Source organism: Pelobates fuscus, chromosome 11 (genome assembly GCF_036172605.1).
Source record: "Pelobates fuscus isolate aPelFus1 chromosome 11, aPelFus1.pri, whole genome shotgun sequence".
Taxonomy (NCBI): domain Eukaryota; kingdom Metazoa; phylum Chordata; class Amphibia; order Anura; family Pelobatidae; genus Pelobates; species Pelobates fuscus.
This window is the reverse complement of record NC_086327.1, coordinates 15,026,687-15,050,795: the sequence shown is the minus strand read 5'-3', so window position 1 is coordinate 15,050,795 and position 24,109 is coordinate 15,026,687. Positions and strand designations below refer to the sequence as shown.

Sequence of the window (24,109 nt, the reverse complement as noted above, 5' to 3'; positions counted from 1 at the left end):
TCCATCCGTCTGTCCAAATCATACATGCGCACACACTCACAACTTGATTATTACCTATGTACACTGACAAATGTTATCACTTACCCCCTTGAAACATGTATCCCTATCTTTGTACACCTAATCAACTTGTCACGTTCAGCTTCCTCCCCAAGGGCAGTCAGTTTACCCACATCAGAACCCAAGAGTGCTTGGAGGCCATGGCCCGCTGCTAGCCTACCACAAGAATTAGGACACAGCCCCAGAGGGGCCCTTGCTGGTCATGCTGAAGACAATGTAGTCCAGGCACTCAGGGTCTTTTTCAAACAGCAGTTTTATTGGAGAAACACGGCAAACACAGCAAAGCTTCGATCCACACTCAGATTTTTGTCATGCTGGCACCACCAGTAGGTCCTGCCCTGTAAGAGTAGGAGGCAAGTCTGAGGAATGTGCAATTGAAGAAAGACTTGCCAGTTTTTTGGGGTTTCAGTTGCAGTGTGTACTGCTGGAGGAAGATCTGGTCTCTAAGAGAGGCTGAGTGTTTTCTAAATGTTTGCATGTGTGGATCTTTGTGTATGTGATAGCGTGTTTACTGTAGATGCTAATGTCATGCCTGCATTCAAACGCAAATACTACACACATACCCATGGTTAATACACAATAGGTTGGAGTAATTGCAGAATGTGTGTGGCAAATAAAGCATGGCGTGGAGTTAATGCAGGAGATGCTTTTAAACATAAATTTCATAATAAGAGTTAATTCTAAGATTTGGTGTCATGAAGTGATTCAATGAAATTGCTATGGTTTAGAGTTAGACATAGGGTGTCTGATAAGGTGGCTTTGGAGGGAAGGCTTATTTTAATATTTGTGGAACGGACCATAATAATAACCCATGGGCTGAAACCCCTGGTATTTTTGCTACCTAGCAATGGCCTTGCATTTGGTAAACAGCACACCAAATATATTTGCCTGCATCAATGCCTACAAGGTGCAGTACGGAGGAGGGGCAGGCTCTGGGTGAGAGTAGCAGCAGCACAGAGAGAAAGATTCAGTATTTTTTTTTTTTTTTAGCAGCTTTAGACAGGCAATCTAATAATGGAAAGAGAGAGGATACATATATTTAGCAAACATAAAATGTCGTGGACATTGAACCTGTTTTGAGAAGCGAGTATGTGCTTCCCAAAGATGGATATGCAGTAGAGATGTGTCTTACAGCAAGTGTAACACACACTGAAACATGATTGATGGTCTCAACAGGAGACAAGGGTAATGTAAATAAATTAAAATATGTGCTATCAATAATGTTAATGGAAAACTCACTTCATTTGATAACATGAGTCAAGCCAGATGGTTAGAAAACTGCAAACCTTTATCTGTTATGACAGGTTCAGTTTAAGGTAAAGGGAAACAGATAAAAGAGTCTGATTTTTATTGATATTCAGAAGGTCCCAACAAGTCTCTTGGCAAAAAATAAAATTATGCATTATTGAGCTGTTCATCTTCTTTCTTTGTGACCATCATAAGAGTGATCGAGGGCTTTGCATGGAAATACTTCTTCATATTCTGGGTATGTTTGTGAGCACGGCCTCTCGGGTGGACCAAATCTCTGCAAACACATATTAAGAATGTATTGACCGAACTGGAAATTGCAGAACACTGACAAGGGAATTGCATCATTTTGGTTAAAAAAGTTAGATTTTTTTTATTTTTTTAGCTGAGTTAGATGGTTTAGCAAACCTTTTATTTTGACCTAATACTTGCAGTTACCTTTAGATTACACAGATAGTAATGTCATGCATCCAACAAACGGCCCATCTAAGCTACCAGTAATTAAAACGTTGCAATATTGTAGTTATTTTCTCAAATAGACTTATGTGCATGCATGCATTTCCTTAGTGTGTTTGTCTTTATTACCATGCCGACAAATTAAATTAGAATGTCCCACCTCTTTAATTAAAGTATTGATAGAATGTCACTAATAGGGAAATTATCATGATCATCTTAGGAATGTCGTCCTATTTTATTAGCATTGCTCTAGCATTTAATAAAGCCACTGTCAGTTTTAAAAGTCAGGAATTGAAACCAACAGAAAGCTTGAAGGAACATTACCTTAATTTCATCATAGTCGGGGCATCTGTTGTGTCTCTGCAGAGATGTGTACGGGTCTTCTAAAGACACAGCATTGTCTGAAAACTGAAAGTGATTATATATTTAGCATGATGGAAAAACATTGTGAAATAATTCCTTTATGCTGTCTAGAATTGTGTATGAAGGGAAAACAGAAAATACTAGTGAATTGATACTGGAAAACTAATGAACAGAAAGTTTTACTTTGTATCAGCTTATTTCCCATAGTGTGTAAAGTTTGAAGCCATCATATTATTAGAATGGTCAGGAACAAATTATACAATGTAGAACATTTAAAGGACACTCCAAGCACCATAACCAATGCAGAGTGCTAACCGTTTGACTTCTTATTTGGGTTCCACCGGGACCCACTCCCTGCCATTGCCACTCCTGGTATTTCTTTGCCTGAGCTAAGCCTGTCGTTGGCTGAGTGCTATCAACTGATGAATAAATACTGGCAGAGTATAGACAGAGCGGCACCAGAAGGACGTGACATAAAACGTCAAACCGTTAGCAAGTTTAGTGGTTATGGTATTTGGAGGGTTCCTCTAATTATCAACCTGGGAAATGGATGTGAATCATTTAGGATAACTAAGCACGGTGGGGAATGTAGCATGCAAAACATCTGCAGAGATGTGGTATGGTCTAACTGCTGAAATAATATTATTTCAATCTGGAAGAATGTAGACATGATGATTTCAGAGAAATAGTTCTGCTAAAATCTGAGAAACGAGAAGTGGGTACATTTATTAATACGGGTCAGATTCCACTAAACACTGGATATAAGTAAAATTATTCCAGTACATTCACACAAATAAATGGGTTGTATACATAGGCTTATGTTCTCAACAATGAGTCCGACACCCATATTACATTAATAAATGTTCCAATATACATAGAAATTGTACATTATTATGAACATTTAAATTGTTTGATTTAATTTTAAATTGGGTTGAAACAAACATATTACTGTATGAAAATGCAGCAGTTAAAAAAAACTTCCCTTTTCACTTATTTATGTGAATTTATAGCAGACTTTTTGGATTCTTTCCTTCCATTTTGTCGTTATAAAAATGCAGACATCGACTGATATCTGTAGCTTCATGCCTATCTCTTTAACCCCTTAAGGACCGGACTTTTTTTGCGATGTTGTACATTTGCGACCAGGCATCTTTTTGACACTTTTGTGGTGGTTGTGTTTAGCTGTAATTTTCCGCTCTCTCATTTACTGTTCCCATACAAATTATATATTGTTTTTTTCAGGACAAAAGGGGCTTTCTTTACATACCATTATTTATATAATCTCATGTAATTTAATTTTTAAAAAATGAAAAAATATGATGAAAAATTGAAAAAAATACATGTTTTTTGACTTTTATGTAAAAAATCTTTTACTCATCTACAAAAGCGAATGAAAAAAACTGCTAAATAGATTCAAAATTTTGTCCTGAGTTTAAAAATACCCAGTGTTTACATGCTTTTTGCTATTTTTTTGCATGTTATAGGGCTATAGGTACAAGTAGGATATTGAGGTTTCAAAACCTATATTTTTAAAATGTATCAATAGTGACATTGTAACACTATTATCTGTCATAAATCGCTAAATAACACCCCACATGTACATATTTTTTTTAAAGTAGACAACCCAGGGTATTCAATATGGGGTATGTCCAGACTTTTTTAGTAGCCACTTAGTCGCAAACACTGGCCAAAGTTAGCGTTCATATTTGTTTGTGTGTGAAAAAAGTAAAAAACTAAATTGAACGCTAATTTTGGCCAGTGTTTGTGACTAAGTGGTTACTAAAAAAGACTGGACATACCCCATTTGCAATACCTTGGGTTGTCTACTTTTGCAAATGGTATGCCATCATGGGGGTAATTCTCATTCCTGGGCTACCATACGCTCTCAAAGGCAACGTAACCAACCTGGCCATTTTCAACGTAAAAATATGACCCATATATTTGACCCTGTAACTTTCAAAAACGCTATAAAACCTGTACATGGGGGGTACTGTTATACTCAGGAGACTTTGCTGAACACAAATATTAGTGTTTCAAAACTGGAAAATGTATCACAACAATTATATCATCAGTAAAAGTGCTGTTTGTGTGTGAAAAATGCAAAAAAAGTCACTTTCACTGACAATATCATCGCTGTGATATGTTTTACTGTTTTGAATCACTAATATTTGTGTTCAGCGAAGTCTCCCGAGTAAAACAGTACCCCCCATGTACAGGTTTTAGGGTGTCGTAGAACGTTACAGGGTAAAATACAGTGATAGCAAATTAAATTCTCTGAACTTTCGCAAGGGGTTGGCAGGCAGGTACCTTAAATTGCAATCAATAAAATAACTTAATTATGTAAAAATATTACATAAATACGCACGTAGAATTTAAATATATATGCATATTTATATATTTGAAGTCTACGTGTATATTTATATAATTATTTATGTAATTTTGTATATGGACATATGAATAGTTCGTATTCTTTTTATTTATTTATATATACATAGATATATATACAATTTCATTCTAAGTGTATTTTGATATAAATATATATATATTAATATCAAAATACAGTTAGAATAAAATTTCGTATAGATATATAATTTTTTTTAAAATTTTTATTATTATTTTTAATTTTTTTAGTTTAATTTAAATTACTTATTATTTGTAGTTTATAATAATATATACACAATATATATAGTTATTATATATATTATATATATACACGTGTGTAATTTAATTATAAGTGTATTTTTATATTAATATATGTACATATTAATATAAAAATACACTTAGTATGACATTATATATATGATATTTAGACGTATATTATATATATATAATATACGTCTATATATCATATATATATACACACATATATAATTATAATTTTTATTTATTAACTTTAAACTTTATTTTTTTTATGATTTTACACTAAGCAGGGAGACTGCCTGTCAGCACAGACAGTCCCCCTGCAGGCAGAGACATGGACACCTATTGTGACCATGTGGTCGCCCTGTTGGGCGATCACATGGCCACAGGGGTCCTAATCCGCCATGGGGAGACTGTCTGGGCTGCAGGCAGTCTCCCCACAACGGGAGCACCGCCGATCGCCGCCGGGGGAACGACGGCGATCGGGTAAGTACATTGGACCGTTAGGACGGTTCAGGACCGTCCTCGGTCGGCAATGCAAAAATGCCGATGACGGTCCTGAACCGTCCTCGGTCCTTAAGGGGTTAATAATGATCTTATATACAAGAGAAAGGTTCTTGATGTCAGCTGTAGACAACACCAGGAAGGAAAGAAAAAATATCTGTTTTTAACCCTTCAGTACAGTTAGTGTTATCTTAAACATATGGCCATCATTGAGCCTATTCCAAAATGCATTTCCTATATTTTTAATGCCAGAGGGACTGTATACTGATCAGCCACAACATTAAAACCACTTGCCTAAGATCATGTAGGTCCCCCTTATGCTACCAACACAGATCTGATACATCGAGGCATGGACTTTACAAGCCCTCTGAATGTATTCTGTGGTATCTGGCACCAAGACATTAGCAGCAGATCCTGCAAGTTACGAGGTGGAGTTTCCATGGGATGAGATTTGTTCCAGCAGATCTTACAGATGCTCAATTGTATTGATATTTGAAGAATTTAGGGGCCAAGGCGACACCTTGAACTCTTTGTCGTGTTCCACAAACTATCCCTGAACAATATTTGCTGTGTGGCAGGGTGCATTACCCTGCTGAAAGAGGCCACTGCCAACGAGGAACACTATTGCCGTGAAGAGGTGTATGTGGTCTGCAACAATCTCAAGGTAGGTGGTAGATGCCAAAGTAACATCCACAAGAATGCCAGGACACAAGGATTCCCGGCAGAACATTTTCCAGAAAATAACACTGCCTCTGCCAGCAAGCGTTCTTCAGATAGTGCACCCAGCTGCCATCACTTCTTCATATATTTGATGCACACGCACTTGGCCATCTACCTGATGTAAACGAAAATATGATTCATCAGACCAGGCAACCTTCTTCCATTGCTAGACGGTCCAGTTTTGATGCTCACATCCATACATGCATTTCTCAGAAGTGCTGCTGCTACAGAGGCCAAAATGTATACAAAATACAGCTTAAGGAACAGCACTCACACAAAGATATAAGGCTACTTAAAATCACCAAACAAATACGGGGATTAAGTTCCACCATATGGCCATATTGTGTTAAGCCCACCAGTACACCACAGTACACGAATATTGCTGGGTCCTTAACTCATTTTAACATGGGAGACAAAGTAAATAGTGCTAGTGCTAAATTAATTAAAGTGTATTTATTTAATCTGTTGCAAGAACCTTGTGAATATATATATATAATGCAGACTTAATATGATAAACAACACAATTAATAAAAATACAGTGCCAAAACTAAATAGTCAAAGTGATAATGCATATACTCATGATGCATATCATATATCTGCTCTAGATCAAATAAAAATCATTACTAAGAGGGCTTTAGATAATGGACAGGGTCATCATGGACACTCTGACTAGTCTGCGGCTATGCAACCCATACGCAGCAAACTGCAATGCACCATGTGGTCCGGCACCTTTCTATCATGGCCAGCATTAAGGTTTTGAGCAATTTGAAGCACAGAAGCTCTTTTGCCTGATCGAAATCGGACCAGACGGGCTAGCCTTTGCTCCCCATCAATTGGCGCCTGCGGCTTGATGCCGGTTCACCGGTTGTCCTTCCTTACACAACATTTGTTAGGTACTAACCACTACATACCAGGCGCAGCCCCCCCACACATTGCAATCACTATTTGGCCCTTATCAAAGTCACTCAGTTCTTTTCATTTGCCCATTTTTCCTGCTTCCAACACATATATCCCCTCCTTTGACAGGTGCCATTGTAACAATAATATCAATATTATTCACTTTACCTGTCAGTGGTTTTTATGTTGTGGTTGATCAGTGTGTATGGTTCCTAATACTAACAAGAGGACAATCCATACTTGCATAACTTTTTTAGTGATCAGATTATATTGTTTAAATGTGATTGATGCTTAATAGGTTAACATTTGCAGGGTTATTTACTAACATTAGAATTCAATGTGGATTTCAAGATTAAGGCCAGAGTAGCCAATCGGAAAGCATAGATCACTTAAAGAATTTTTCCAGTTCAGATTTTCGAGCTTAAATAGCACATTACACAGTATCATACAAAGTGTTGCCGACAAAAAGTAACAGTATAAATGTAAAAATAATTTCAGAAAACCTCTAAAGTACCAAACATTCCGATTTAATTTCATTTGAGAGAAAGTGAAACATTGAAACATAGAAAGTGATAGCAGATAAGAACCATTCGGCCCATCTAGCCTGCCCAATTTTCCAGATCTATTTATTTATTCATTAAACTGGCAGGGGTATTTAATAAACTGAGAAGTCGAAGGGAATTTTTCAGATATAAGTTCAAAATAGCCAAACTGGAAATATTCTCATGGAACTATCCAGACACACTTACGAGCACATTTGTATAGACATTATTCGAGGAATCAACTACTTCATTTGGAATAATTTGGTTATTTAATTTTTTCCGTTTCCTCCTATTTAAAAAAAAAAAAAAAGATAAAAATGTGCACCAATTATAACACTCACTTTTTATGTACTAACAAAAATTATAATTTGGAAATATATTTAATAGTGAAATTAAGTCTCAAGTAAAAACATTGTTAGATAAAGCAGCATGTGAATTGGAATAGAACCAGCTTATAGCTATTCTTGACTTAGGCAACAAAAAATATATTTCAAAACTGCTGAGACTTCAATATCAGTTATTACATGTAAGGAGTGTGAGTTACAAACTCCACCAGTAAGTGGAGCTGCAGCTAGTGTGTATGGTTGAATAGAATGAACGCTAGAATTGAAGATTCGTTTTGTAATGAACTGCAAATCATCTGAATTTTGGCGGTTTAGGTTATTACATTTCCCGATTTCTAAATTGGCAAATAGACTAATCAAAAAAACAAACGACCCACGCAATAGACAAGCATGTTTGATTGATTTGTGATTTGGAGTCCTACCCAAAAGTGAAAGCATCTAAATGCTTAATTAATTTAAAGATCGAGTGAGAAGTGACCAACAGAAGGCAAAAAGGAAAAGTAACAACATCTATATTTATATATATTATGTAGTATACATTTGTTTAATTTTTTTTTTTACTGTTTCTCCTCTTTTTGCCTCTATTGGTTACTTTCTTACTTTTTCTGTGAACCAAACGGCAGGAAAATTGCCTTTCCATGTAATATATATATATATATATATATATATATATTATTTATTTGTGGTCAGGGACAATTACCCAGGTTATAGTAGTGATGGTATAAGTCAGTTGTGGTGTGCCAAAACCAACGTGTGGGTAGGCCCATAAAAATAGGGCACACCAAAATTGTATGAATTAATAGAGGAAGTGGTGGGTAGGCTGAACCAGGAAGTCTCGGGCCAGAGGAAGGGGAAGCCTGTGTATTTAAAGGCCAGGTAACACTTCCCACAACTACAGGCCCAGCCTTTCTATTTGTGGTCAGGAACAATAAGCCGAGTTTAAGTAGTGATGGTGTAAATCGGTTGTGGTGTACTGGAACCAATGTTCGGGTAGTCCTGTAAAAAGCGGGCAAAAGGTTGAACAGTTTAACACTTTAACATGTGTGGACAATATGCAGCCAATAATTTAAATGCCTGCCTCAATTCCCTCTCCAATTAAGGGATGAATCTCGTGTACGCAAATGATCACCGTCCCAGTCGTCGATGATGTGTACTGGGATATTCCACTAGAGACTGCAGAAGCATCGCCAATGCTAAAAGAATAATCTAAACATTTTGGTGGCAAAACGATGTAAATGCCACCGTGGAGTCTATTGAGTACAGATGAACAATTTGATATACTGAAGGGAACGTACAAAAGCTGATCATAACTCTAGTATGTAACGGAAGGCATTGGCAGTGAGAGACAAAATTGGGAAAAGGTAAACTCATCCATTCTGAAAGACTTTTTACTTTCAGATGAAGTGGTTTGGATGAAATTCATTTTTTAAAAGTGGACAAGTCTAATAGGGTCCCAAAACTCTTACAGAGTTATTCACTAAAGTGATCATTTCTATGAATTTAAAGTGAATTAATTCAACGTTTGAAGTTTGAACGTTTGAAGCCACCTTGAGTTTGAGGATTTTTTTTTTCTGACTATTTAACATAAAGATTCCCTGATATTTACTCGAGACTTATTAACTCTAGTGTAAATTTTAGCCCAACTTTAAACTTGAATTGATATTTTTGGACTCTTTAATTATTTAATATTTTTGGATAAACCTTTAAAATTGTTTTTTAAATATTAAAATATCAAAAATATATAAAAGACATGTTCATATATATAATAAATTAAAAATATTAAAATATTTAGCGAGCGCTATTTGCTATTACTGCATCTATATAAAAAAACGAATTTCAATATTGCAATAAGATTTAGATGCCATGCATGCACAAATCTACTCCAAAAAAATGTAAAAAATTGGAATACTTACAACATCACCAAAATGAAAGTTAGGATAAAGACAATGGATCCACCAGCTGCTCCCAAAATGATAAAAAATGTGGCGTTTGGAAATGAACAACCAACACCTTAAACAGAATAGAAGATAACCATTGTACAGTGCTGTGGAATTTGTTGGTGGTATATAAATAATAAAAGTGTCAGCGCTTAATAGATCGTTCCCAGAGAGAATCTCAATGGGTTCTACTTTGAATATAGTCAGAGGCGTAACTAGAACCCACTGGGTCCGGTGCAAAAAATGCCCTGGGGCCCCCCTCCCATGTGTCTCATTTCCCCCCTCTTGGTGTCTCATTCCTGCGGTCAGGCCCCCCATGTGCCTCATTCCCTCTGCCCCAAAGCCCCTCCATGTGTCCTATTCCCTCTTCCCCCTGAGCCCCTCCATGTGTCCCACAGGCCTCTCCAGCCCCTTCACGTGTCCCATTCCCTCTCCCCTTAGCCCCTCCATGTTTCTCCTGCCAGCCCCCCTCCCAGCCTCTCCATGTGTCCCAATTCTCAATTTACAGTGGACATTTGTATTTATCATTATTTGTGTTTTATTCTGCTTTCACTGTGTAAAGAGCTTTTTATAACAAAAGTTAGGTATATATTTTTATGCACAATACATTTTCAATATAATATAAATTTATTTGTGCCATCCCATACATTCCTAAATCAAAACCCACCTTATGTTATACACCTCTGGGCAGGTGAATATAGATCTAAATACAAAAAGAGAAGTCCTGCGCTCACTCCCATCACTACTGGGCCGGCAGCAATGACTACAGTACACATCAGCCCCAATATATAGTAAAAACCAAAGAAAAGAAAAAGTTACCTGCGCTCTCTCCTTAATCCCTATGTATATTTAGACAAATGGAGGTAATTTAGTTGCTCCAATGGCCATTGGAGGGTATGCCCGCCTGCCAACATCAAAGCAGATCCCCCTAAAGCGGGTCCTTTTTTAAACTAATAATATTATAATAGTATTATTTTACTCTTTGGACTTTAGACGTATTGCACTATTGGCTGCCCCTGTCTCTCTGTCTTCCATATATATGAATACCCTGAGACATTAGGATGCATCCACCTCTACTGAAAAGTCTACTCATCTACATTCCATCAAGCATTGTTGCTCTAGTGAGACTATTTTGGACTATTTTATGTTACTTTATTTTTCTGTTGGCGCAGCCCTACCCCATCTCTTTGTACTGTCTCATTAATTTATATTACCGTACTATCTATATTTGTTGTGTGCTTTCGATTGTATTTTATATTTGCTATATAAATAATAATAATGATAATTAAAAAATATATTAGATCTTGGATGTATGCATGCACATCTTGAAACAGATATGAAACAAGTATAAAAAGAAATAGATTGTGGAAAGGACGTAAATATTGCTGATGACTGCATAAATATAATGCACATAGGAATCTGTTACTGTTTTGGTTGACCAAAGGCTGAAAAATAAAAATTTGTATATGAATATGTCTGTATATGAGAGTTAAATTGAATTATTCATTGTCCCATAAATACATGTTTTCTTTCTACATTTTGTCATGCTTTTTTATATCAAATATTTTTCATATTAACAATCAATAATTTTATTTTATGATATTTAATATACACTTCAGCTGGCAGTATCTGTCAGGATTACTGTTGATCCAGCACGCAGAATAGTATCACACCTAGGACTAAGGATAACGTTTAACCGGATATTAGAATGGCCGGACTTAACGTACCTGAGAATAGTCAAAATACTTGCCGAGGTCAGGGACACAGAAAGAGACACAACGATGGAGAAAGCCAAAAGTCAAGGACACCAGAAATCAGGGAAGTCAAAACAAAGCCAAAGTCAAATATCAGAAAAAACACGATCAGAAACACACTCTTGGATAACCAGCTAGTGGAAACCACGACAGGGCACTGATAAAAAAGGGGTTTAAATAACCCTCCTTAGGCTATAATTGGCTGTCTCTGACCTCTGACCCCAAAACGTGCGTGCGCGTCTATGACGCAACGTTGAACGCACGTTGGCCCCATCTTTGATGTGGGTGAAGGTAACTTTCTTATAAAAGCCCAAACCGCAGCGGCCGCGTTCCTAAGAATGTTGCACACGCTGGGGACCGTAACGGAGGGAGAACAGGCAGCTGCCCGCCGGGGCCAAGGTAAGTCTGGAACAACTCTGTTGGCGTGGCTGCTTAGTGTGTGTGCAGCCATGCCTTGCTGTATGCTAAACCTGTAAGGCTGAACGTGAGCATGTGGTCAACTTAACATTTGTGTTTTGTAATTTGCCTCGATTTGATGATGTTCATTGAATATATGACCATGAAATGTTTATTGTTTTTTTGTTTTTTTTTCCAAGAGTTTCAGTTTAACTATAATATTTCTATATTTTTGTATATTCAAGCAGGAAAGAATATTTGGCTTTGTCTAGTTATCAAATATGTATTGGTCTCTATATATATATTACCCGGCTCAGTGGCTCTCATTTTATTGAGCTCAGAAGAAGAAAGCGTTGTGTTGACACTTTTAGTATATTAACCAATGAAATTGAAATACATTTTACAGAATGGTATCCACTGAGTTTTGGCTCCTATTGCAAAATTGATTCTTCAATAGGTTAGTGGAAAATGCATCGTAACTATATCTAGAGAAGAAAAAATATAAATATTATAAAATATTATAAATCTTAGCAGGATAATAGTTTTTGAACCCATGTTTTGTCTTACTCACAGGTTAGTGAAACAGATGGTGACAGGGATCCACCTAGGTAATTAGACGCCATACATTGATAATTTCCAGAATTTATCTGTGACATCCTCTCGATCTGTAGAACCCAAGAATTGTTGCTATCGAGCACTTGATTATCCTTATACCATGTGTAATTATTTACTGGTGGATTACTGGTACTCAAACATGTAAGTATTACTTCATCCCCATGATGAATTTGATCATTTTTATGGCTGTGGTTCATAATAGCCATTTTGGGGGCATCTAAAAAAATGAAGAAGATGAAGATAACCAGTTTATGTAAAGATTGTAAATAAATAAATAAAATGAAAAAATAGTATTTTTTAGTTAACAACAATTGTGCAACCTACTTTAACATAATATGGTGTAGTTTTCTATATACATAAAATAAAATATGGACGATACACTGTAATGTTTGTATATATAAAGGTTTAAAGAAAAACTCTTACTGTGAAGGTAATTGCAGAATAAAATAACTAAAACAGGGGTTTAGTGTCTGGACGTCCATGAGAGCAGGCACTTGAGGCTGTAGCTCTGACTGTGAATTGAGCTACATTCGGCTACCTGCTAGTCATCCTACACAATGGATAACAAAAAAAGAGAGTCGATGGCTGTTAAAGAACACCTCAGGTTTTTTTAATTTTTTATTCAGCCCTTAAAGGGACAGTATAGTCACAAAAACAACTTAAGCTTAGCTTAATGAAGCAGTTTTGGTGTACAGATTGTGCCCCTACAGTCTCACTGCTCAATTCTCTGCCATTTAGGAGTTAAATCACTGTTTGTGCAGCCTAGTCACACCCCCCTGCATGTGACTTACACAGCCTTCCTGAACACTTCCTGTAAAGAGTCATGGAATGTTTACACTTCCATTATTGCGAATTCTGATTTAATTTAGAATTTCTAATCCCCTGCTGTGTTAATAACTTGGTTGACCCTGCAGGAGCCTCCTCTATGTAAGTAAAGTTCAATTTACAGAGCAGGAGATACAATCTTTTAAAGTAAGTTACATCTGATTGAAAATGAAACTATTTTGTTTCTATGCAGGCTGTGTTAGTCACAGCTAGTGATGTCCCGAACTGTTCGCGAACTGTCCACCGGCGAACAATAGCGTGTTCGCGTTGGGCGAACATATGCGATTTCCGGTCCGCCCCCTATTCGTCATCATTGAGTAAACTTTGACCCGGAACCTCACAGTCAGCAGACACATTCTGGGAGGGTCTGCTGCTGATTGGCTGGAATGTGTCTGCTGACTGTGAGGTTCCGGACCAAAGTTTACTCAATGATGACGAATAGGGGGCTGACCCGAAATCGCATATGTTCGCCCAACGCGAACACGCTATTGTTCGCCGGCGGACAGTTCGCAAACAGTTCTGCGAACAGTTCGGGACATCACTAGTCACAGCAAGGGGAGGTGTGGCTAAGTCTGCATAAACAGAAACAAAAGGGATTTAACGCCAACACGGCAGAAAATTAAGCACTGAGACTTCAAAAACATGATCTATACACCCAAACTGCTTCATTATGCTAAAGTTGTTTTGGTGTCCCTTTAAGTGATATGTGATTTAGTTGTTTGCCTATCATTACTGTATTACAGATGGTGCCTTTTTGATTGCATGCTCTTTTGTATGCATGTATTATTGAAAACTCAATAAACATTTAAAAAAAAAATTAAAACAGCTGTGTTGTGTAAATAACAAGGAAGCTTATTGACAAACAATGTTTAACTGCAGCTGTGGCTCTGATCACAAATCAGTCTCGGTATTCTATTGATACAATTTTCTGAACGTCTACTGGCACTGCAATAGTGTTTCATTGCAATAACAATTCAAAAACATTTAGTTGAAGTTGTAAATCATGAATGCTTTGACTTCAGTCATCATTGTTAAAGGAACACTATAGCATGTGTATTCCTAAGGATATAGTGACCTAGTAGCTGTTTAGGTCCCCATCCCTTTTACCTCCCTCCATGTTCTGCTGTCTTCCCTCCTTGGCTGAGTGTGTGTGGCAAAATGCCACCATCATATACTATCTAATTGAAATAGCTGAGATAGCTAAGCACCTCTAGTGGCTGTCTGGGTGACAGTCTTTAGAGGCATTTAAATCCTGCAATTGAAACATTGCTGTTCCTAGAGAATGACAATATTTTTACTTGCTGGTTTAAAATGTGGGGACATGGCACCCAAATCACTAAATTGAAGAGATGAAGTGGTCTGGCTACCTATAGCGTCCTTTTAATCACAAAAGCTCAATATCGATATCATGTAACCGTAAGGTAAACAGACATAGTAGATCCACACTGGAAAGATCTGACCTGCCTGTCTGACCTCTCACCCACTCATTAGAGGTGTCCTGCTCATGCATAAAACGGTCTGCTAATTTTCTAGTTCAGACATAGGCAACCTTTGGCACTCCAAATGTTTTGGGCTACATTTCCCATGATGCTTTGCCAATCTTATGGGTGTAAGAGCATTATGGGAGATGTAGTCCACAATATCTGGAGTTCCAAAGGTTGCTATTCTAGTTTATGGTTAACTAGTTGAAACAGTTGTCAGTGGTTTATAAAGTCCTCTTTGAATTTGAAATCAATATTTGGGAACTGGTTGCTGTTAATGTTTCAATAGATCATCTTCAGCGTCATTGGGATGGTTTTGTTTTGACTCTGCCTTTTTGGCACAGAGTTATCAGCTAAAGCAGTGGTTCCCAACGCAGTTCTTAAGTACCCCCTAACCCACTAACAGTCCAGGATTTAGGGATTACCCAGTTATGTCTAAGGTGTATTTAGACAGAAAAAAAAACACTTTAGACACAACAGGGCAATCCCTAAATCCTGGACTGGTAGGGTGTAATTGTGGACTGGGTTGGGAACCCCTGAGCTAAAGGGACACTCCACTGCCTCCCCCACCCAAAAAATAATTAAAAAAATATTGAGTAGATATACCTCAAATGAAAGCATGCATTCATTTAATTACACATGGTTTCACGTAGGCATATTTAAAAACAGCTTACTTTTTGCATGAAGCATTTGCTAATTCTTCCCTCCTAACCCAGCTCAAACTTCTGGTGGCTGTCCAATCACGGACTTTGCAATGCAGCTGAATAAGAAGTGTTTGCAAGGCAAGTGCTCTGGGCAATCGCTGCCTCTTCAGTTTAGCTCCACCTAGCTAGACAACCAGGAAGTAAGAAGACCAGTTGTCTGATTGACAGCCAGGTGGGTGTAACAGGGTTAATTTCTAAAAGTGCCAATTTCTATTGAAATCATTTTTTTTTTTTAAATAAAGAGGATACACCTTCACACATAAAGCATTTAGGCAAACTGAAGTGCTTTAGGGCAGTGCTACTCAATCCTCTCCTTGAGGCACACCTAACAGTCCAGGATTTAGGGATTACCGGGTGTGTCTAAGGTGTTTAGAAAAATAATAAAACACCTTAGAGACAACTTAGACACACCTGGGTAATCCCTAAATCCTGGACTGTGAGGTGTGCCTTGAGGAGAGGATGGAAGAGCACTGCTTTAGGGATCCAGAGTGTCCCTATACGCCTACAAACACATTATTGAGTGGCAACACAAGATGCTTCTAGACCAGACATTCTCATTACTTTCTAGAAGCATCATATCTGGACTGGATGTGCCAACTGACCATTCTTATTCTTCCTGGATATTAGCTAAAAAATAGGTTACATGTTATAAGAAATGTTAAAAAAATACATTAAAAAAGCAATGCATTATGTTGCCACATTTTGTTAATACTCCTGTGTACCAATATTAGAGGGACATGGGTTTGTACTTACACATCACAGTTAGCGTGTATATTCTTGACCTAGCTTGTCCAGAGGAGTAAAATGATTTGCACTGTACACGTCTTCCATCGTCAGTGTATTGAGGAATGTAGGTGATACTTGAAGAAGTATTCCACTCCCCATCTTTCAGAAGCTGATTTGTTTCTGTAGAATTACCCGTTATGTTCCACGTCAGAGTTGGCTTAGAAGTCAGGCACGTGTGTTTTGCATAACAAGTGATGGAGACCTCCTCACCTTCAACCACATTTTTAGGGATAATCTGAACTGGTGTTTGAGGCTCATCTGCAGACAACAGTAAGTAATTCTATCAAGAATCATGAGAACCTTCCATCTATCTATCTATCTATCTATCTATCATACATTAAGCATCTTAGTAGGGAACACTCTCACAGATGTACAATTTAAAAAAAACACTAGTATTTAGATTTAAAAAAATATTTCGTGTAAAAATTACTACTTACTTGTTATGGTTATGACGACAGTGGTTTTTGGGGAATCGGTAAAGTTGGCTTCCTTCTCAGTGTTAATCCAAGGAAAATAGACATTACTTTCAGAAGAAGTCAACTTCAGAATTCTCAGGGAGCAGTTTCCTTTTTCCAAATTCCCAATTAAAGCTGTGCGACCCTTGAATGATTTGTCAACTAGACTTGAATTCTGTCTGTTGTAGATCATCTTGTGAATAGGTGGTAGGTACTGATACCAGACAATTCCAACTTTTTTAATTGATTCTGGGTAACTAAAACTGCAAGGAATCTCTATGCAAGATCCACTTAGTGCCATCATCTTCTTTGGCAAAGAAATCGATATAGATTGTTGGCCATATATTGGCCAAAGAAAGTAACCTGCAAAATCATACAGTATTAAAATTATACTCTGCACACATTTTCTTTTTAACTGACATTTATTGGCTTATGCAAAACATATTATCTTGCGTATTGCTATAAAGAGCAGTATTTGATTGAAGTTATTTGCCATTTCATATAATTCAGATATTAAAGGGACACTCCAGACCCCTAAAGCACATTAGCTTGCTGAAAAGCTTTATTTGTGAAGTGTGTCCCCTTTTTTAAAATTTTGACATAAATACAGATTTCAATAGAAATTGAGAATTTTATAAATTATACTGGTTACACCCCTCCCCCCAGGCTTTTCAAGCAGGCATCCGGTCCTGTTACTTCCTGGTTTGGTTAGCTTAGTTGCACTGAACTCAAGCGGCAGCAATTCACCAGTGCACCTGCCTTGCAAAGACTTCTAATTGAGCTGCATTGGGAAGTCGGTGATTGGACAGTCACATACAGTATGGGCGGAGTTAGAAACATAGAAACATAGAATGTGACGGCAGATAAGAACCATTTGGCCCATCTAGTCTGCCCAGTTTTCTAAATACTTTCATTAGTCCCTGGCCTTATCTTATAGTTAGGATAGCCTTATGCCTATCCCACGCATGCTTAAACTCCTTTACTGTGTTAACCTCTACCACTTCAGCTGGAAGGCTATTCCATGCATCCACTACCCTCTCAGTAAAGTAATACTTCCTGATATTATTTTTAAACCTTTGCCCCTCTAATTTAAGACTATGTCCTCTTGTTGTGGTAGTTTTTCTTCTTTTAAATATAGTCTCCTCCTTTACTGTGTTGATTCCCTTTATGTATTTAAATGTTTCTATCATATCCCCCCTGTCTCGTCTTTCCTCCAAGCTCTACATGTTAAGATCGTTTAACCTTTCCTGGTAAGTTTTATCCTGCAATCCATGAAGGGAAAGACTTGCAAATGCAGCAGATCTGAAATGTTTGCAAGCTGCTTTTAGATATAACTCCAATTTTAAAAAATGCATAATTAAATGGAGGAAAATTTTCATTTGGGGTAAATCTACTAAAAAGGTTTTTTTTTTATATTTGGGCTGTGGAGTTTCCCTTTAAAGAGACCTTGAGACACCTTTAACCCCTTAAGGACACATGACATGTATGACATGTCACGATTCCCTTTTATTCCAGAAGTTTGGTCCTTAAGGGGTTAATATGGACTTTTTTCCACTTTGCGACAACTTTCTCATTCAAAAACTTACAGATGTGCATTTGGAAGATCTATTCACCTTACAACATCCTGATGGGGAGAAGAGAAGGGAGGCTGGTCGGTGTGATCATGCAGAGCAGACTCTGGTGTCAGGTTTCTCTCTAATGTCCCTGTTACTGCCATTAGTGGACTGGTTTGAAACTGAGAAAAGTGGTACGAGAGAGGGGAGGAGACTGAAGAAACTCCCCTAACTGAGAGGTGTGCCCAACAATGTAATCCGACAAAGTTTATAGTAAGTTTTGAAATGTGTATTATGTACTTACTTTAAAGTGGCCCCTTTAAGAAACTCAGTTAATGGAAATAAAATGACAGAAAGATAATATTGTATATGTATGCATTTTTTATCTTCCAATATTGTAAGTTGATTACTAGTTTTTTGAATGTCATTTAAATATAAATCATATGTAGTAGTTACATTTATAAACAAAAGGAAAACATAGATTACATGATCATTGCACAGCATTTTCAGTTAACCTCTTATTGGCAAATAACATGTAAAGGCTATTAAAGTATAATGAGACTTACCTAATACCATGTTCTGAAGTGGTTAAACTGTAACATCTAACCTTACAAGTTTTCACTAACCCTACACTTTAAGTATAACTCAAAAGCCAAGTATAAATCGAACCCTAAAACCTAATCACCAAACCATAACCCTAATGCTAAATACAAGCCTAACCACAACGCACAACTCCTAACTCTTAATCGTATGTCAATATAGATTTTACCACAGTTTGACCACAATACTATCAGAGTTTTTCACTAAAGGAAGAATTATTGGGGCTTTTAATTTAATCCAATCTGAATGCCAAATTTAAGGCTAAAATAGATGACCTGGAAAAATGAGCCAGGTAAACTAAGGTTTCCACTCTGTTACTTTAGCCTGACAGTTGAAACTCACTTTGAACTCCTGACAATTCTCCCTTTCATGAAAAACTCTGTATGTGTGTTTCTAATAGTGCCAGCATTCTAAATCAAAACTGTAAGTGGTAAATGTGTGAAGAGCAGACCAGACATCTTGACTCCCATTGGGCGATACATTAGTAGTCCTCAGTTTTGGATGTAATTTTTAAGTAATGTTGGTTTGCTTACATATAACTGATCAAAGAAGTAATTGGAACTTCCTTGAGGGAACACTTAGGGGCTCCATTGATTAGATCCAGGGGATTTTAGTTTTATCTACAACCAAGTAATCAACTGATTAGCCACAACATTAAAAACACTTAGAGGTTAAGTGAGTAACATTGATTATATCATTACAATGTCACCTGCTAAGGAGTGGGATATATTAGGCAATGGGGTGTTCCTGGTCATGGGCACCGAAGACTCATTGATCCACGTGGGAAGCAAAGACTAGTCCATTTGGTCCAATCACACAGAAGAGCTACTGTAACTAAAATTTCTGAAAAACATAATGCTGGCTTAATAGAAATTGCTGTATTGCCGTGGCTTCCAATTTCCAATTGAGCATCTGTGGGACATGCTGGAACAACAAATCTGATCCATGGAGCCTCCACTTCATAAGACTTGCAGGTCTTAAAGAATCTGCTGCTAATGTCTTGGTGAGAGATACTAGAGGTTTTGGGGAGTTCATTCCTTGATGCATTAGAGCTGTTTTGGCAGCACAACACACTATTAAGCAGGTGGTTTTAATGTTGTGGCTGATCCCAACATTCTGCTCACGTGGCTCTGGTTTTCATTCTCACATAACTAATCCCCAGCATCAAGGATTCAGGCAAGGAGAGATCTTACATAGCAGAGTGGAATCAAACTCATGTGAAAAGATAGAAACAGTCACATGGATGTTCCTTCTCATACAGTATTATAGTGCATACAGGCAGGTCTGGCGCGACTGCGAGGCTGATTAGGTGGCCACCTATGGCACACCAGCCTGGGGGGTGCAGTATCTGGATGACTGGTAGGAGATGAGCACAGGAGCGTCTGTATGTAGCTTGGCTGAGCCACTAACCCGTGGTAGAGAAACCTGTTTCCCTCTTTCCGGTCTGACAAGGAAGTGCTCACAGAGCAACAAACTGCTTCCTGTCAGACCAGGTAGAGGGAAATAGAGGCTCCTCCACCTCGGACTGTGGCTCGGCCAGGCTACACCATGGAGGTGAGCTGGCAGGGGGATAGCTGGGGAGAGCATAGAGATACACAGTGAGAATGAGGAGAGCAAAGAGACACACAGGGGGAATGAGGGGAGCAAAGAAAAACACAGGGGGCAATAAGGGTGTCAAAGAGACAAACAAGGGGGGCTGAGGGTAGCAAAGAGGCACATAGGCAATGAGAGGAGCAAAGAGACCATCGGGTGGCTGAGGGGAGCAAAGAGACACACTGGAGGCTGAGAGGGGCAATCTGACACACAGGTGAAATGAGGGGGCTAAAGAGACACATAGGGTGGAATGAGGGGGCAAAAAGATACACGGACTGAAGGAAGCAAAGACACAGTGGGAATGAGGGCAGCAAAGTTACATACAGAGGGGAATGAGGGGGACAAAGAGGCAGACAAAGGGCTCGGGTGGGGGGCAAAGAGATACACTGAAGTGCTGGGGGGACAAAGATACGTATAGAGGGGCCTGGTGGACAAAGAGACCCACAGAGGGGCTAGGGGGGACAAAGCGACACACAGAGAGGCTGGGAAGAGAAAGCAACACACAAAGGAGTGGGGCAGGGGCAAAGACACACAGAGGGGCTGAGAGGGGAAAAAGACACACAAAGGGGCTGGGGGAAGAGACCTACTAAGGTACAGAGAGAGAGGGTACACACAGTGGGGCTAAAGAAGGGAAAAAAGAGAAACACACAGGAGTTGGGGAACAAATATACACACAAAGTTGGGGGTGGGGTGGGAGAGCAAGTAGCTAATCTTTCCTAGGGTGTAAAATAGTCTTTTAGGGCCTGATAGAGGAGAGAAGTGATATGAAGTCAGTGCTATAACCCCATGTAACTTCCCTAATAAGATATGTCCCACACTACAAATATGGGTTTAGATTGAAGTTGCAGTAATGTCCATTATGTCTTAGTGTATTACACAAGCACCAGTAGTGTGCATTGTTTATTATGTATTGCAAAGCCTTCAGGAATATACATTGTGTCTGAGTGTATTACACAGCCTCCAGTAATGTGCATTGTGTCTGAGTGTATTACACAGCTTCCAGTAATGTGCATTGTGTCTGAGTGTATTACACAGCCTCCAGTAATGTGCATTGTGTCTGAGTGTATTACACAGCCTCCAGTAATGTGCATTGTGTCTGAGTGTATTACACAGCCTCCAGTAATGTGCATTGTGTCTGAGTGTATTACACAGCCTCCAGTGATGTGCATTGTGTCTTATTGTCGCCAGTAAGTGTGTACAATGTGTAGCGCAATGTGTATGAGTATGTCACAGAGCTCTAAACAACACGCTTTTCTATGTGCCAATTCTGTTTTTCTTTCTTACCAAAATGGAGCTCTGTATTGTCCCCTGAAACCTGCAGAGCAAGCTGTTATACCTCTTATATGGCCTGCAATTCTTCACAATTCTTCCATTTAACATAACAATTTCACCTGTGCTAAATAAATAATACAGACAATAATAATAATAATAACTACTATTATTTTTTATTTATTAGCACCTTTATTGTGGGATGTTTAAAAACCTTATTGGTTTCATAATTAAAGCAAGGGATTTGTAATTATGAGCAAACTCGTATAAGTGAGAAATAAATCACTCCTTCGTTGTCTTGTATTCACCTTTCCGTGTCTCTCTGATAATGAGGTACATACTTTATTTAACTATAGCTGTGTGTAAATCATACAGGTGAGTGCCATCAATCTGAATGTATTGCACGCTACAGCAAATAAAGTACATTTCTTTTACATTTCCTAAACATGCAACACCTTATTTTATTTTGGTATTTGAATGGTAAAGCATGCCCCCGGCACCTGTCCTGATTTAGGGTCGACCTGATTTGGGAGTTTTGACTTGTGCTGTCCCTCTCTTCCCTGTATCTGATTACTCTAGTCAGTATGTATAATGCTCTTCTGGAAGCAGTAACAATGTTACTACTGTGAGAACTTCTAGGTGAATGACGTCCCCGGGACTCCATGGGTGCAGCAGGGTTGAAGCATGGAGGACTCAGGGGACAGTGTTATTCCAAAGAAAGAAGGAGTCCACACTATTTTCAATAAAAAAACAAAATAGACCTGGGACTGGCAACCCTAATATATAAGTAGGAAAGGTAGTGTGATCCAGTCATTAAAGGTAAATGAGGTAGCAGAGTTATTGATGAATCAGAACATGAACAACAATGTTTCCACCTCAAATTAAGTCTTGGTCAAGCTTGACTATGATCTCATTTGAGTTTGAAATGTTGCTGTTCATTTTCTGATTCTACTTTATTTACATTGAGTGCCTGGGTCACATTGTCTTTTCTACTCAGGAGACAGGGTGGCAGGTAGCAGCAAGGACAGAGGTGATTCTCAACTTTTTTTTTACCTCAGTCCCAGTTCCTGGAGTCCCAATATGTGTTCAACCCAGGATGGGCTGAGGTTAAAAAAAGTTGAGAATCAACTCTGTCCATCCTGCTACCTTCCACACGCCACATTGTCTCCTGAGTAGAAAAGACAATGTGACCCAGGTACTCAATGTAAATAAGGTAGAATCAGAAGATGAACAGCAACATTTCAACCTCAAATGAGATCTTAGGGAGGGAGGGACCTGGCAGCCAGGGACACACAACTGAACTGACAAGTGAAGCCTCAGTTGAGGAGATGTAACACTGTGCAATCACCAAGTACTTGTTTGCCAGACTCACTGTCTATATATTGATTGCTTAATTAAGGAACTGGTAAAACAAGTACATGTTATGCACCATGAAAATACCTTTTATTGTGGAATTGTGGTTGACGACACTGTCATCACATGCTGGCTGTGTGTGGGCTTCTGGTTCTATATGCTGGTTTAAATGGTTTTGTAAAACCTTTGACAGCCTTATTTTTTTAATGAGTAATGTCCTATTGGGTATTATTCTTTAGACTACCTCCCAAGTGCATTTAGGATGGACAGTTACATATTAGTTACATACATTTTTATTACGTCAACCCCCCTCCCGAACCCCCCCCCCCCCTCCCAAAATGTAAGTCCCCCCTTTGTCCGTTTGCAATGATAGGAGGTATGGTAAACTGATCAAAAACATTGGGCATACATAATCTCTTTAATGTCAAACATTCTGTCTTTCGGTTTATGGCTATTGCAGTGCCATCTAGTGGTACATATACTCTTGTCAGTAGAAAGATATACATAAGAACTCTTTGATGGCATAGTAAGCCAGGAGAGTGCCTTATGACTGATATTAACCTATTAAAGATTTATATACAGTATATAAATGGTAGACAGATACTATAGCAAACTAAAATCTAAATAACCATACTAAGTCTTTTATATGTAAAGAGATAGACATACCCTCACAATTTTAGCAATATCTACATAGCTAGATAAATACCTTTTAAAATGCCAAATAGAAGAATTCTTCTCATATTTCCTGCCTCTCTGCATTTCATATTGGTATCGAATGCTTGGACAAAGAACGAACTTTTAGCAAGCAGAGGCAATGTGGAGTAATCTCAGGATCACATGTGTACCAATGGAAAGGAAATATTCTAACGCAAGAGATGGTTAAGAAATAAAGTCACACGGAGCTTTGTTTCTCAAGTGTTTCCTAACAATGGTTTATGGCAGAAGTTGCCCCCAATTACGACTTTTAACACTGAATTGCTAAGCTTGATATTTTGATCAGATACTAACTTGAGATAT

General features: G+C 38.1%; 1 protein-coding gene across 1 annotated transcript; it reads right to left on the bottom strand.

Annotated features, from left to right (window-relative positions):
- Nucleotides 1-405: 405 nt before the first annotated feature.
- On the bottom strand, nucleotides 406-23,858 carry LOC134577337 (B-cell receptor CD22-like). Its single transcript, XM_063436042.1, has 8 exons — nucleotides 23,799-23,858; nucleotides 16,707-17,087; nucleotides 16,237-16,527; nucleotides 12,430-12,690; nucleotides 9,685-9,781; nucleotides 7,635-7,716; nucleotides 2,086-2,169; nucleotides 406-1,582 (listed from the first exon to the last, which is right to left on the bottom strand). The coding sequence occupies exons 1-8, from the start codon at nucleotides 23,854-23,856 to the stop codon at nucleotides 1,472-1,474; spliced, it is 1,365 nt and encodes a 454-aa protein (XP_063292112.1). The 5' UTR covers nucleotides 23,857-23,858; the 3' UTR covers nucleotides 406-1,471.
- Between the last annotated feature and the right edge of the window lie 251 nt (nucleotides 23,859-24,109).

Coding starts and splice junctions, on each gene's coding strand:
- LOC134577337 (XM_063436042.1), bottom strand. CDS start 23,856: ATGAAATGCAGAGAGGCAGGAAATATGAGAAGAATTCTTCTATTTGGC. Junction 2,170..7,634: donor ATGTCTATACAAATGTGCTC/GTAAGTGTGTCT, acceptor AATCACTTTCAG/TTTTCAGACAATGCTGTGTC. Junction 1,583..2,085: donor CCGACTATGATGAAATTAAG/GTAATGTTCCTT, acceptor ATGTGTTTGCAG/AGATTTGGTCCACCCGAGAG.